This window comes from Haemorhous mexicanus, chromosome 17, assembly GCF_027477595.1.
Source record: "Haemorhous mexicanus isolate bHaeMex1 chromosome 17, bHaeMex1.pri, whole genome shotgun sequence".
Taxonomy (NCBI): domain Eukaryota; kingdom Metazoa; phylum Chordata; class Aves; order Passeriformes; family Fringillidae; genus Haemorhous; species Haemorhous mexicanus.
The window spans coordinates 15,547,696-15,562,747 of NC_082357.1; the positions used below are offsets into that span (position 1 = coordinate 15,547,696).

The 15,052-nt window shown below is 50.3% G+C and overlaps 1 protein-coding gene across 6 annotated transcripts in view; it reads left to right on the forward strand.

Annotated features, from left to right (window-relative positions):
- TSC2 (TSC complex subunit 2) overlaps positions 1-15,052 on the forward strand; it is a 32,442-nt gene that overhangs the window by 11,906 nt on the left and 5,484 nt on the right. The window contains exons 20-34 of one of the 6 annotated variants that reach the window (XM_059861178.1): positions 92-214; positions 518-652; positions 1,108-1,297; positions 1,655-1,748; positions 2,227-2,329; positions 2,516-2,610; positions 5,031-5,162; positions 7,078-7,242; positions 8,006-8,158; positions 8,304-8,416; positions 8,958-9,179; positions 9,852-10,067; positions 11,612-11,680; positions 13,731-13,891; positions 14,353-14,837. In XM_059861178.1, coding sequence (XP_059717161.1) covers positions 92-214; positions 518-652; positions 1,108-1,297; positions 1,655-1,748; positions 2,227-2,329; positions 2,516-2,610; positions 5,031-5,162; positions 7,078-7,242; positions 8,006-8,158; positions 8,304-8,416; positions 8,958-9,179; positions 9,852-10,067; positions 11,612-11,680; positions 13,731-13,891; positions 14,353-14,837 — 2,456 coding nt within the window. The remainder of the gene's footprint in view (positions 1-91; positions 215-517; positions 653-1,107; positions 1,298-1,654; positions 1,749-2,226; positions 2,330-2,515; positions 2,611-5,030; positions 5,163-7,077; positions 7,243-8,005; positions 8,159-8,303; positions 8,417-8,957; positions 9,180-9,851; positions 10,068-11,611; positions 11,681-13,730; positions 13,892-14,352; positions 14,838-15,052) is intronic. The other 5 variants (XM_059861179.1, XM_059861180.1, XM_059861181.1 and 2 more) reach the window with 5 other exon arrangements.

Consider the following 15,052-nt stretch of genomic DNA (forward strand, 5'->3'; position numbering starts at 1 on the left):
AAATGACACATTGTCTGCAGTTTGATTGATCTTCCAAACTCAAGTGAAATCATGCAAAAATTTTCAACCTTAACATTTTCTGTCTTTGCAGGAGACAGACTGGAAGGTGCTGAAGTTGGTTCTCAACAAATTACCCGAGTCCCTCCGCTATAAAGTGCTATTTTTAACTTCTCCTTGCAACATAGACCAGCTGGCCTCTGCACTGAGCTACATGGTAATGCCACTGAGGCACAGTCCCCAGCTCCTTGGTTTGCTTGGAATTGCTTGGAGGGGATTTTTGAGTGGTTTTTTTTGTCTTCAGACTAATATTTTAAAGATTAGCAGGTTGGTTGTCAATCCTCCGTCACGCTCTCTTTTGTGAGGGTTGTTCTAGGTACAGACTAGGTAATAATTGTGTGTTTTAATGCATGTGTATGGATATATGTATATACAGGTCTTGGGGAGCTGTGGGCATGCCTTCTGCTGCCTTTCAGAGGGTGTTTTAGTGAGAGGTGCCCTGACTGGCTGTGTGATTCAGCTCACAGACAAGAAGACCACGGACAGGCTCCACGGGACCCCCGAAGGCTTTTCCCGCACGGATTTGCACCTGGCTGTGGTCCCCGTGCTGACAGCACTGATATCTTACCACAACTACCTGGACAAAGCCAAGCAGGTATGGGGAGATGGGAGGCTGTGGGGAGGACAGAGCCTGGAAAGCATGGTTTAGCCTGGGAGCTGGTTAGGAGACAGAAGTGCAAGGTAACACTGCCCTTTGCTGTTGGTGAACAAATACTTTGGTAACTCCATGTAGGATTAACTGGGGGTTCACTCCTCACCTCTCCCCCCTCACAGGTCACTGAGTGACTTTACCCTCTGCAGTAAGACCCTTATAAACACAAAATTTCTGTTAAATCAGGAACTTAAAGTCTCAGCTACCTACTTGATTTGAGTTCCCTGATAAGAGTTCGGTCTGGGGTATGTGCAGCGTTATTTAAAGCTCAGTGTTAGCACTCAGCTGTGTCACACAGCCTTGCAGCAGGGGTACCTTGCAGCAGGGGTACCTTGCAGGAGTCAGGGGGTGGTGTCAGGGTGTTCTTTGGTGTGCTGAGTGTTTCCCTGCTCTGCCAGCGAGAGATCGTGTACTGTCTGGAGCACGGGCTCATCTACCGCTGTGCCAACCAGTGCGTGGTGGCACTGTCAGTCTGCAGCGTGGAGATGCCTGACATCATCATCAAGGCACTGCCTGTCCTAATTGTCAAACTCACCCACATTTCTGCCACAGCCAACATGGCAATCCCTCTGCTGGAATTTCTGTCAAGTAAGTCGTGATGTTCTTCTTTTCGGTTTCTGTAGTTGTGGGTTTTGTGTGGAATGGGGAGGATTTGATGGTGTTGGTCATATGGAATGCCCTTGCTCAGGTTATAAATGTTGGATCACCTCATTTGTTACAAGTTTTCTGTATGAAGCTCTTGCTCTGAAGAGAGAAACACGCTCTGTGTCGTGCAGCCATACGGAAATACGAGCTGCTTTCTTCTCCTTGCATGACATGATTTTAACTTCCATGTCACTGATCATTCAGAAAAAAACAGAAATTTAGAAATTGAACTGAGTTGGGATGTTGAAGAGGTTGTGTTGAGGGCTCACCTGTGCTGGTTTTGCTGTTGGACTCTTGCAGCTCTGGCCAGGCTGCCTCACCTGTACCGGAACTTCGCGGCAGAGCAGTACGCCAGCGTCTTCGCCATCTCCCTGCCCTACACAAACCCCTCCAAGTAAGGCCACAGCAATGTGCTTTCCTCATCTGTGAAACTGAGAGCTTGGAAAGCCTTTTCTTGTCGTTTTTGGTTCAAGGTTATTCATAGGGCGTTGCTCATTCTGGTGTCACCAGGCTTTTCCTGAAGAAGGGATATTTCTGCCCTCTGAGGGTGGGCAGGCCCTGGCACAGGGTGCCCAGAGAAGCTGTGGCTGCCCCTGGGTCCCTGGAAATGTCCAAGGCCAGGCTGGACAGGGCTTGGAGCACCCTGGGATAGTGGAAGGTGGAACTGGATGAAGTTTGAGATCCCTTCCCACCTAAACCATTCTGTAATTCCATGATTCAATTCTGGGACATATCACCTTGTACAAAAACCTGTTTTTCTTCAACAGAATTTCTGAGGTTTTTTTCCTTTACACTTAGAGTAGGTGAAGGAGCAGTTCAGTGTGCCAGGCTGAGCAGTGCACACTGAGCTGTGGGTGTCTCTGCTGCTGCAGGTTTAACCAGTACATCGTTTGCCTGGCCCACCACGTGATCGCCATGTGGTTCATCCGCTGCCGCCTGCCCTTCCGCAAGGACTTTGTCCCCTACATCACCAAGGTAATGGCTCTGCTCAGCCCAGCAGTGCTCAGGGCTGACCAAAACTGATCTGAGACCTTTGAAGGTTCTGTTTGAAGCCAGCAGAATTCTTGGTTTTCCTGTCAGCATCTCTGTGAGCTCTCGTGCTTTGAGTTGCGGATTCTGAGCCGCAGGTTGTTCACGGTGTCACCTCTTGTCCCCACGCAGGGCCTGCGCTCCAACGTGCTCCTGTCCTTCGATGACACCCCAGAGAAGGACAGCTTCAGGGCCCGCAGCACCAGCCTCAATGAGAGGCCAAAGAGGTAAATTCTCTTTGACCCCAGCAGGGTTTGGTGCTCCCGGCTCTCGTGCTCACACCCTGCCCTGCGTGTCCCTGGGGGAGGCTGGCTGTACTGATCCCATCTGGCAGTGCAGTAAGCAAGCAAAGTAAACCTCTTTAGGTCAAAGACAAGTGAGGCTGGTGAGAGGCTGGCATCCAGCCAGGCTGGCAGCCTGCTGGGGCAGCTGAGGCAGCACTGCCTGTCCTGCAGCCTGTGCAGCCTTTTTGGTGTTCACTTCTGAAAATCAACACTTGTGTCAGGTTGGGGTGTGTCAGTGAAGTGTTACCAGAGGCAGGAGAAGAGGGTGATAGCAGAGATAACAGAATCCCATGTTCATGTGGATTGTGTGAACTCCTTTTGATGATTGATCTGTAACGAGTCATTTTCAGATGATTGCCAGAGAAATGGTTGTGATCAACGACCTGGATAAATTAGAGAGCCAGTACTGTGTTTTTCCATGGTGTTCCCAGCCAGGTCAGTGCACTGGCTGGCACACAGCTGCTTTCTGTCTGTCTGGATGCCCCAATCCCTTTTTATTTTTTGAATTTTTGAAGCCAGCATGACAGTTTTAAGCAAAGCCTTCAGAATTCAGAGCCTTTCTTGCCAGCAGTCATTCAAAGTAACATTTGCCAGGGGAGGAAGTTATTCCTTGGAAGGCATTCAGGGTTTCTCCAACGTCCTTTTACCTGCAGGGATTACCTGAATTGGTTCACTTAACTTGCTTTGGTGTTGTGAGCAGTGAGCACGTGGTGGCATCTGAGCCCTGGGGAAAGTGCCTCTACTTCACCTGCAAGGCTGCAGCAGTCTTGCAGTGCAGAAACACCATCCCTGCCCTACTGCTGCAGCTGTTAGCCTTGTGTTGTGTTTCATCTCTCCCATCTCCTCCTCTTTCATCCAGAAACTTGGCAGAGAAGGCTTTTGACACTCATCTCTCCAATTAGAATTCCAACTAATCTTTTTTTTTTCTTTTTTCTCCCTTTAAAAACCTGTTAAATTCTACCAGGTTGGAATACTACTGTCTCTAAAGGCTTTTGCTGGATCACTTTCCACAGAAATCTCTGCTGAGGAGTGTGGCTATACTCAGGCAGTGCCCAAAGCACTGGAATAGCAGGGTGCCACTGCCTGGCTGAGCATGGATTCTGGCCAGGGCACAGAGGAAGGGCCTGGAGCAGATTCCAGTTTCCTTGCCTGAGAAGCTTCTGGGCTTGGTTTTCAGTCCTGAAGCCCAAAGAATGTTTCCCTGCCATAGCTGAGGTGCTGGGTGTTCCAAGGGATAACGATCCCAGCAGTTCCCAGGGCTGCTGGATGTCCTGATGTTGGTGTAGGGGATGATCCATGAGCCTGTGCTCTCTGCAGCAGTTGTGGCCAAAAGTGATCTGGGAGAAGGACAAAGAAATTCTGATCCCTCCAGGTGGCAGTCTGAGATGTAAGAGCTCACTGAGATGAGGATGGCAAATAAATTGTGTTTAGAAAGAGCCAGAAGGGTTAATTTAGTGCCTGCATTTTATCCCTGGGGATGGGAGCTGCTGGACCAACTGTTCTGCCCAAATTAGCCCTGAGCCTGGCTGCATCTCAGTGACTAATTAAAGTGCCTCTTAGATCTTAATTGCTGCCATCTCCCACGTGTTCCTGGCACTTGCCAGTGTGCACAGTAATTTCCTTTCTGTGCCAGCCCAGAGCCCAGGGGGTTCCCTGGAGCCCGGGCTGAGGCAGCTGGGGTGGCACAGGAGCATCCCCAGGGGTGTTTGTTGGCTCTGCAGTGTGGCAGGGTCTGGACCAGGAGGCTCAGTGACTCCAGGGCCTCGAGCTGGGCTGAGGGACACCTCTGGGAGGTCCTGGGTGTGGTGTGACTTGGGGGAGAGCTCAGCTTTGGTCTAGGCTTAGTGTGGACAGAGATGGGTGTCGTGGTTCCTGTCTGTCATTAAAAACTGCTGCAACCTAGTCCAGGTAAAGCATTTGAGGATCTGTGGAAGCCCTCAGGTGTTGAGTCATGGTGAGTTGGGGCAAAACAAGAGGGGGTTGAAGTGCACAAAACTCCTCAGCCTTGAGGAATTTGTGCCCAGAGAGCCCCCAGGTGCCCTTGCCTTTGCTGAACAGCCCAGTATTCCAACTCTCATTTCAACCAGTTTTTTTCTTTTAACTTGTACTAATTTCATTTGTTTTGTAGCACATTTAAAATCTTGTTTTCAAAATGTGGTTTGTCTTTTTAATGCTTTCAGCTCTGCTTGTTTGTATGTTTTAATTTTTGTTTCCCTTTTTTTTTTTTGGCATTTGTTTTATTTTCCATCACCCTCCGGGATCCCCCAATATTGACCCTGTGACTGTGACCTTTCAACCTACATCCCTACAATGGTTTCCTCCCTTCTGTGACCTCTTTTGGGGCTTGGTGCTTCTCCACATAGTAGTTTAAGACTAGCCAAAAATGCAAAGCAAGGCTTGAATAACTCTCCTCCAGTGAAAGAGCTGAAAGAACCCTCTGCAGTTGATGCCTTCCGATCCCGCAGCATCAGTGTGTCTGAACATGTGGTCCGCAGGTAGAGGCACTTTGGATGGGGACAATCCAAGAGCAGCTGGGCCCTTGGAGGTTTTGCTGCGAGGGTGGGTGGAAGCAGGGTGGATTTGCATGTGGGATGCTTGCATGACTTGGTTATCCCATCAAAAACTGGCCTCAGCCATAGGCGAGGGTTTTGGGAAAGCATCCCGAGGCTTCCCAAGGCCACGTCACACCCTGGGTGTCTGTGGTCACCTTGCCACGTTCTCTGGTGCTTTAGCAATCAAAGATTCTATTCTCAAAGTAAAGGTGGTGAAGGGGGGAAAAAAACCCCAAACAAACAAAAAAACCCATGCACAAAAAAAGGAAAAAGGTTGCATTCTGCACAAGTGAGAATCCTGGGTGCAGCTCACTAAAACTTGAGCCTCTCAAGCAGGGATTTGGTTCAGGAGAGGCTCTGGAAGCTCTGCAAAGTCATGGAGAGCCCTTCTTCCAGTCTAGTTCTAGTCTAGTTCCAGTCTAGTTCTTCAGTTTAGGATTTGTTCTTCTGGAGGAGCTGATGAAATGTCCTGGTCTCAAGAATGATGCCATGAAAAACCTGGATTTGTCTTTCCAGAGGGCAGTGAGGGATGTGCTCAGCCCACATGAATTGTTGCTTTCACAACTAAGGGAAACAAGATTTCATTTCAGTGATTGATTTGGTTGAGTGACAGGTTTTGATGGCAAGCATTGATCTGCTCTAATGAAAGATGAGAAATAATTGATGCCAGTTTTTAAAACATATTTCTGGATCACTTCCCTTGAGTGGTAAACTGCTGAACCTGAAGATTTGTGCCTTAACCTGCAGGATTGCTGTCAGTGGAACTTGATTTTAATTTTTTTTAATTTTTGGCTCTATGTGGTGTTTGGGGGAGAGAGGCTGAAGTGACTGAATTGCAATTATAGTTCTGACACTTCATGTTATGGGAGAAATTCTTCCCTGGGAGGGTGGGCAGGCCCTGGCACAGGTGCCCAGAGCAGCTGTGGCTGCCCCTGGATCCCTGGCCGTGTCCCAGGCCAGGCTGGATGGGGCTTGGGGCACCCTGGGACAGTGGGAGGTGTCCCTGCCATGGCAGGGGTGGCACTGGATGGGCTTTGAGGTCCCTTCCAACCCAAACCCTTCCAGGATTCCCTGATTTCCCCATTAATCATGAGGTGATTTTCTTCTCTTGCCTTTCCATGTAAATGGTAGCAACGAAAAGTTCAGATAATTGCCCTTAATGAAGCCAAAGAAGTTGCCACATGATAACAATTTTAGATGTGCCTCAGCTTAGTCTGTATTACAATGACATAAGGAATTGTCTTTATAAAATATTGCAATCCAGCCTAGAACAGAAACGGTCTTAACCTGCTTTGCTGATTTGGCTGATTTGAAGGCAGACCTTCTCTCTATTCTTGTGCCAATTTCCTGTTCAGAGTGCAATGTTTTTTCCTGTTTCAAGTTAAATTAGGTTTTACATAGCCATTGAATTTGGAGGGGAAAACACCAATAAACGGAAGAGATGCAACAGAGAAAACAGCAAACCACAGGATTATAAAGTGACGTCTGGAGTGCCCCAGTTTCTGGCTCATGGGCAACCTGCTGCCTGGGAAGCTGGTGCTGGTCATGGGATGCTTGCCCTCAGCATAGATTAGGAGCTCAAAGCTGCCACTCTCTCCTTGCTTGGTGCACTTGCCCATGGGCCACCATGTCAGAGAGCGCTGGCCTGGCCAGCTGGCACTGGAGTCTCTCCAGAGAAAATCCCCTTCCTGCAACGACAGCCTGGGAAGCACAGCACGAGGCTGATCCCAAAATCTGTTTCCCAAGGCCTGGGTGTGCTGGCTGGCACGTGCATGCACAGCAGGGGCCGCGTCCCGCCGCCCGTGGGGACGGGGACGTGGTGCCATCTCATCTGGCACCTGGGGACTTTCTCTTCCAGCCGCATCCAAACGTCCATCACCAGCTCCAGCCTGGGCTCTGCAGATGAAAACTCCATGGCTCAGGCTGATGACAACTTGAAAAACCTGCACCTGGAGCTGACAGAGACCTGCCTGGACATGATGGCTCGATACGTCTTCTCCAACTTCACCGCTGTGCCCAAGAGGTCAGTCAGGGACACGGGGTGGGATTCAGGTTCATGTTTCACCTTATTGGTGGAAAAATGTTGGGATTCTGGGAGGCTCAGGCTCTGAAGCCTTTCCTCACTGATAAAATCTTGGCTAAAAAGGAGGTGAGATGAAGGAAGGCTGTGGTGAGGTCCCAGAGCCCCTTCCTGTGCCTGGAGGGGCTGCAGGAGAGCTGGAGAGGGACTGGGGACAAGGGGTGTAGGAACAGGACACAGGGAATGGCTTCCACTGCCAGAGGGCAGGAATAGGTGGGATACTTCGAAGGATTTTTTTCCTGTGAGGATGATGAGACCCTGGAATGGATTTTCCAGAGGATGCCCCATCCCTGGAAGTGTTCCAGGCCAGTTGAATGGGGCTTGGAGCAGCCTGGGACAGGGGAAGGTGTCCCTGCCGTGGCAGGAGGTGGCACTGGATGGACTTCAGGGTTCCTCAAATCCAAGCCATTCTGTGGTTCTGTCAAATCCACTGGAGAGAAGCAATCTTTGCCTCAGCCAGGACCTGTCTGGAGGAGATGCCCTGATGGTGTGGGAGCAGGGCTTTGCTCCATGTCCTTGCAGGATAATCCCAGTGTGCTGCAGCAGCTCATCCATCACTCTGATGGGTAATGGGGATGTGGGCAGCCAAGGGGGGTGGCACAAATGCTCTGTAAAGAAGGAGAGCAGGCAGCACCTCCTGCATCTTTAATGTCACCAGCTCTGTTCTCTGCCTCCTGAGAAATGTTCATCCCAGATGTGTTCCCAGGTCTCCCGTGGGGGAGTTTCTGCTGGCTGGAGGAAGGACCAAGACATGGCTGGTTGGTAACAAGCTGGTGACCATCACTACAAGTGTTGGAACAGGGACAAGGTCTCTGCTTGGCCTGGACTCTGGAGAATTCCAGAGCACCCCAGAATCAAGGTAGGTGTTGCTCCCATTTCTGGAACTCTCCACCTGACAAAGTCACCTAAACCACTGCTACATCTTTGTAGCATAAGAGGAATGTTTAATTTGTCCAGCACGGCTGACTCCTCCCTCAACATCACCAATATCTCCTTTCCTACAGCTCAGACCCTGTTTTGCAAGTGAGACAGACCAAGGAGGCTCCAGCCAAGCTGGAATCCCAGCCTGGGCAGCAGGTTTGCAGGAGCTCCCGCAACAGAGTCCGATCCATGTCGGGTGAGTTCCCGTCCTGGGCTCTCCCTGCCATTCCTGGGCTCTCCTTGCCACAGCTTGAAGGTCTAGGTGCTTCCTGTGTCTGAGCTAATTAGAGATCTGGAGCTGTCTGGTGTTTAATGAGGAGCAGGTAGCAGGAGCTGTTGGCTTTAGGTGTGGTGGGGCTCCTCCTGCTTCCCTCTCTTTGCAGGAGAGCTTTGGTGATCACATAAACTGGTTTATAAAGAACACATGGAACATCAAATTCTCTTTGTGGTTTAACCCCAGCTGGCAGCTAAGCCTCAGCTAGGTGCTCACTTTGTCCCCCACAGGGAGATGGAGGAGAGAGTTGGAAGGGGAAAAGGAAGAAAATTTGTGGATTGAGAGAAGAGCAAGTTTAATAATTAAAATGAAATAATAGTAACAACAATAATTGTAATGACAAGGGAAATAAAACCAGTATATTGTGTATGCAGCTGCTAGAAGAGGCTAAAAGCCTCATTCCTGAGATATTTTTGGGGCTGACTAAGCGTGTCTCTCCCTTGGATTGTGTCTGTCCTGCCAGGTGGTCATGCCTTACGTGTTGGTGCCTTAGACAGCTCAGCCTCCCATTTTCCCAGTGGCTCAACTTCCCAAGGGACACAGGGCCCTCCTGCTGCTGCAGCCCGCCCAGAGAAGGCCAGTCCTGCTCCACAGACAGCCCTGCAGAAGGAAAAAGCCAACTTGGCTGCCTATGTGCCACTGCTGACCCAGGGCTGGGCAGAGATCCTGGTGCGCAGGCCCACAGGTGGGTACCTGTGTGGGGTGGGATCCTGGGGAGAGACCAGAGCCTGGGGAAACGAGAAAAATCCATATTTAGTTGTAAATTAATCTCTTTGTGGCTTACTGCCTTTTGAAACTGTAGAACTGTGGGAAAGGTTGGGTTGGAAGGGACCTTAAAGGCCATCCAGTGCCACCCCTGCCATAGCAGGGACACCTTCCACTGTCCCAGGCTGCTCCAAGCCCTGTCCAGCCTGGGACTCTGCCAGGGATCCAGGGGCAGCCACAAGTCTGGGCAGCTCAGTTGTGTTTGCTCTTAGGGAAGGAGTAGCAACCTGTTCAAGATCAAAATGTGTGAACACCAGTGTGTTCCACGAGATTAACAGGAATGACCTGCTTCAACTGAAAGCTGTTTCATGAGAAAATAACTGACCTGGTGTTAATTAGGACACCTGGGTGTTTTGGATGGCTTTGGGAATCTGCTGTAGCAGTGAGTTACCAGGGGTGGATTTGAGCTTGGGGTGAAGTGCAGAGCACTGGGAGTAGCAAATGAATCAAATCATTCTGCTGAAGAACTCAGAACTTGCTCCGTTTGGCTTTTTTACCTGCAAGTTCCAAAACAATGTGAGCATTTCCAACAGGAGCTGTCACCTGTGGGAGAGCTGGGAGTACTGACCACTTCCCCCCTTGTCTGGTGTAGGCAACACGAGCTGGCTGATGAGCCTGGAGAACCCGCTGAGCCCCTTCTCCTCAGACATCAACAACATGCCCCTGCAGGAGCTCTCCAACGCCCTGATGGCTGCAGAACGCTTCAAGGAGCACCGGGAGACAGCTCTGTACAAATCCCTGTCCGTGCCCTCCTCCAGCCTGGCCACGGGCACGGCCAAGCCCTCGCTGCTGCAGCGCTCCAACACAGGTGGGGGCTGCTGGCAGGGCGGGACAGCTCCGGGCTCTGCTGGGTCCCTGCAGGGCTGCCAGAGCAGCTGGGAGTGTGAGGGGGGCCAGCAGTGAGAGAGGCAGGCAGTTCTTGTCCCTAGAAGTGAAAAATTCCCTTCCTCCTTGCTTCTGCTGGCGCGTGGGGGAACAGGAGGACGGGGGAGTAACGGAGCGGCTTTGGAGGAGTCGTGTGGTTGGTGTGTTCCCCAAATGAAAATGAACAAAGTCATGGATTTGTTCCCTCTCCCACTTGTTTGGGGCTGATCTGGGCATCCCACTTGTGGATGGATCTTTCCATGCAGTGTTTCCATTTCCATTTGTCTTCGGTTTGGGAGTCTGTGTTGGGTGCTCGGAGCTGCAGGTTCCTGGGGCATGGCCTGTTCCAACCCTTGCCAGCCAGGAGGAGTTGGCTGCCTCTGGCTTTTACAGCAGAATGCAAATCCTCTTGGATTTACCCACCTCTGAAGAGGACTGTTCAGCCTGCAGTTGAACCACTCGAGTTTCACTTGCTGGCTTGATTTTAACACAGTGGCCAAGGATTTTCACTCTATTTAATGTGGTGCTAGTTCCTCTTAAAAAGTTGTTAATGTTGGGAGATTGGTGTTGACCAACAGGTGCAGTTTTTAAAGCTTTCTGCAGTCCCTGCTCGAGCTCTTACTGGTGATATCCAACACTGAGGCTCTGAGCACTGCAGGCACCATCAGAATTGAGCAGTGGTACCAGCAGACCAGGCTTTGCTGGGGAAAATGGGATGGATTGTCTGGAAATCTGGTTAAAATGCCAGTTTTCAGCTTTAAGCGGGGCAGGGTGTGTTTTAGTATTTTAGAACGTGTAAACACAAAATTGGAGCCAAAACCAAATTATCACCTCTTACAAACAAACAAACAAATTATTCTCTGTAAACACTTTTGTGACTCTAAAAATTTGTGGTATGTGGAGCTAAGTGGAGAGCTGAACCCGTGCCACCTGAATGCCACTCCTGTGCCAGTCTGGGAATCACTTTGGCCCCATCCTTGTTAACCAGGCTTGCTGGAGCTGGCTGGGCAGTGACTGGAAGAAGTTTTGCTGTCCCACTGTCACATGCCTGTTCTGCCTCTTTAGAGGTTAAACCTCTGTGAGTCTTTACCCAGATTTTTCAGACTCTTCTGTGGGTTTAAAAGTGATCCTGTGCAGGTCAGGAAAGGCTCAGCCTGGTTTCCTGTGTGTGCTGGGATAGCAGGAAGGGATTTTCTGTTCCTAAGCCTCACAAAATGCATTCTGCAAAGGGAGCAGTTGGAGCCTGCACTGTTGGATGTGTTTATTCCTCCTTATTCGTGTTGAGACCTTGTGCCCTTAAAGTATCCCTTTGGCATCTGGTGAGCTTATCCCAGCTTGTTCTTTCCTTTGTTTCATTTATTTATTTGTTTGTTTTAAACTAGGCTCTTGGTTACATTTTAAACTCTGTGCTTTTTAATTTTTTTATATTTTTTTCATATAGTCTCTCCTTCCTTTTGATGTAGCTGCTCACTTGATTTCCCTTTGCAGTGGCCTCTTTCTCTTCCATGTACCAGTCCAGTTGTCAAGGGAAGTTGCACAGGAGCATATCCTGGGCAGGTATATTTATATATCTTTAAGGAAAAAACCAACCAAACAGTATTGCCATAGAAGAACACCTCTGATTCATAGAAAATGTATCCCTCATCCCTCATTTTCCCCTTCCATGTCTCCTGTCTGTCCCCAGTCTCATCACTCTCAACAAATGGGATCTTGACTAGCATGAAGAAGTCCAAGCCAGATCCAACATTTGCAAGTGCAGACAGTTCCTCAAAGCAACTTTGCTTTTAGCTGGGATGGCTTGTGAGTCATGAGGCCAGTGTTAAATGACCTGTCAAAACGTGGCTGGATTAATTAATTCTTCATTTGCAGCTTGATTTTCCAATTGGCTTTGTGTTCTGCCCAGTGGAAAAGCTCCCAGCTGTGAGGAGAGCAGCGTGTGCTGCAGGACAGGCTCCCCTTGGAGCTGCCCAGCCCACAGGGATCTGCCAGAATTGGGCACAGAAAGATAAAAGCAGCTGATAATATGTATATATTTCATATATGGATAACGTTCAGCCAGCATGGAGCCTGGTTAAGAGCTTTTTAAATAAAAAAAGAAATATATTTCAGCAGAAAACCTGCTAAATTCTACCTTTTAGAAGCTCTATAATAACGTAAAATTGTTCTCCACTTCAGTAAAATTTATTTCATAATTAAATGAAGTGGAGATCAAATTACACACCTTATGAGCACAACACCTGCATTGCTTTGATAACCTGCAATGCTCTGTGATTTTAATTAGAGGGTTCAAATGTCTTTCTGCCTCTTTCCTTCACTGGAAAATTCCCAGCACAGCAGTGGGGTGTTCTGAGCTGCTGCTGGTTGCTGTCAGAGGCCTCTCAAAGCAACACAAAGCTGCTGCAGTTCAATATTTTTCTGTACTTCCCCCTGCTCCTGTTATTCTCTTCCCACCTAAGGAATAATTAGTGCTTGGGTTGTTTCAAAGCACCAGCAGTCTTGGCAGTGCTGTAGGAGGGGAGCTTGGCAGCACTGGGTATCTGCAGGTGTGTTCTGGCTTGGACAGCTAACCAGATCAGCACGTTGTTTTGGTTCCTTTTGGTTTGTTTTGTATTTTTAGAAGGTTTGTGTGTGCAATGCTAACTCTTAATTGCTTCTTTGAAATAACTTTGGTCCTGCGAGCTGAAATCAATCCAGGAAAAGCTGCTTTAGTGATTTTTTTTCTTTGTATATTTTTTTTTAATTTTGCTGATTTTCTTTATATTTTTTGTGTGTGCTAATTTTTGGTTTTATTACTTTTATTGTTATTATTTTGGAAAACAAATCTTGGCCTTTCAGATTGGTCTTCCAGTCCCTTGTGTGCATAATGGGAAGCCTCCTGTTCTCCAGCCTTTTCCTCAGGACAAAAAGCAAGGCCAGGAGGAGCCTTTGGTCAGACTCATCCCTGTGGTCAGTGCCTGGAGCAGATCCAAGGTTAAATCCTCCACGTAGGCAGGGCTTCCACGGAGCTTTTTTGTCAGTGTGGTTCCACTCCCTGTGTGTCTGAGCAGATGCCACCGGTGCCCCTGTCACCCCTGCTCTCGTCCTTCCACATGTTCAGGGCTGAATTGTTCTGCTTCTCCCGAGACGTTCTAGGAAAGCTGCCAAACTGCAAGGAAATGGCTCCTGGGAAAATTTCTTATCTCCTTGTAGGCCTCAAGGCATGGGAGCGTTGCATTTCTGTACAAGAAAAGCTCCCTTTGAGAGCTGATGTCTCCAGTGAGCTTTTATCCCATACTTTCCTACATCTCTGTAGTTCCTGTCTGTCCTGGTAACCCACGTCCAAGGTCCCGTTTCCTCATCCAGTGCCCTGTTGTCCATCAGCAACAAATTGGAAAAAACAGCTGCACTTCCTTGGCCCAAGGCAGGCTGTGAGGGCGAGGTGATTTATTCCCTGGAGAAAGGGCAGCCAGGAGCGAGTCTGACGTGCCAAGAGATGCCAGGGCACTCACTGGGCATGGCCTTCCGTTGAGATCCCGTAGGGAAAAGGCTGGTACTTGAGAGGAGAGGAGAGATGGGGGGCCTGTCCCCGTGTCCCCCCTCCTCAGCTGCCGTGCCCGTGTCTCCCTAGAATCCGCCGTGGTGCTGGAGGAGGGCAGCCCGGGCGACATGGAGCTCAGGGAGGCCGAGTCCCCCGCCGAGTCCCCCGAGAGCGAGGACGTGGAGACCTCGTGTTCCGAGCACGTCCTGAGCGAGGAGAGGTTTGGAAAAGCCCAGGACTCGTACAGCAGGGTAAGGACAGGCCCAGGGCGAGCAGGGCCTCACAGCCAGGGGGGAATGGCCATGAAGTCCCTCATGGCGCCCTCAGAAACTGCTCGCTGATGGCACTGGGGGGGTTCAGGGGAAAATCCTCGTTTATCAGGGACCTCGATCCACATTGCTTTGTGCTCCTTCCTGCCCACATTCCTTGGAAGTATTGGGGTGACTTGAGCCTTGCTGTTGTTGGCTTTTATTCTGGCAGTCAGGAAAAGGAAGGAATCGTTCCCTGGCAGGGTGGGCAGGCCCTGGCAGAGGGTGCCCAGAGCAGCTGTGGCTGCCATGGATCCCTGGCAGTGCCCAAGGCCAGGTTGGACACTGGGGGCTTGGAGCAACCATGGGATGAGCATTCAGGTCTGTCCCAACCCAGACCATCCCGGGATTCTCTGATTCCATGGAAACTGTTAATCTTTTTTTTTTTTTTTTTTTTTCCCCAGTCCTCCTCCACGTCCAGCCAGGAGGACAAGTCGCTGAAGTCGGAGGAGCTGTCGGAGGGCGGGATCCCCATCGGGCGGGAGGAGGGCCGGGCGCTGGAGGAGCTCTCCTTCCAGCCCTCACAGCCCCTCAGCAAGTCCAGCTCCTCCCCGGAGCTGCAGACGCTGCAGGAGGTGCTCAAGGACGCCAACGGGCGGGAGGTGCCGCGCAGGCTGAGCACGGAAGTGAAATCCAAATCCCAGTCGGGGAACCTGGAAGGGGAAGGCCTGGGCGGCTGGCTGGGCAGGGCAGAGGACGGCAGGGCCGGCGGGCAGGGCGGTGGCACCGCGGCTGTCACCTCGCCCCGCTCGCCCTCGGGCCACCGGCCGCGGGGCTACACCATCTCTGATTCCGCCCCGTCCAGGAGGGGCAAGAGGATCGACAGAGACGCGTTCAAGGGCAGGGCAGCAGCGTCCAACACGGAGAAAGTCCCTGGGATAAACCCCAGGTGGGTGCAGAGCCCCTGAGCTGCTCCATCACGGCTCCTTCGGGCGGGCTGCACAGCTTCCGATAAAAGAATTAATTATTCACATTATCACCTCTTACAAACAAAAGCATTTTTCTCCATAAACACTTTTGTGACTCTAAAAATTTGTATATGGAGCTAAGTGGAGAGCTGAACTCGTGCCACCTGAATGCCACTCCTGTGCCAGTCTGAATAAA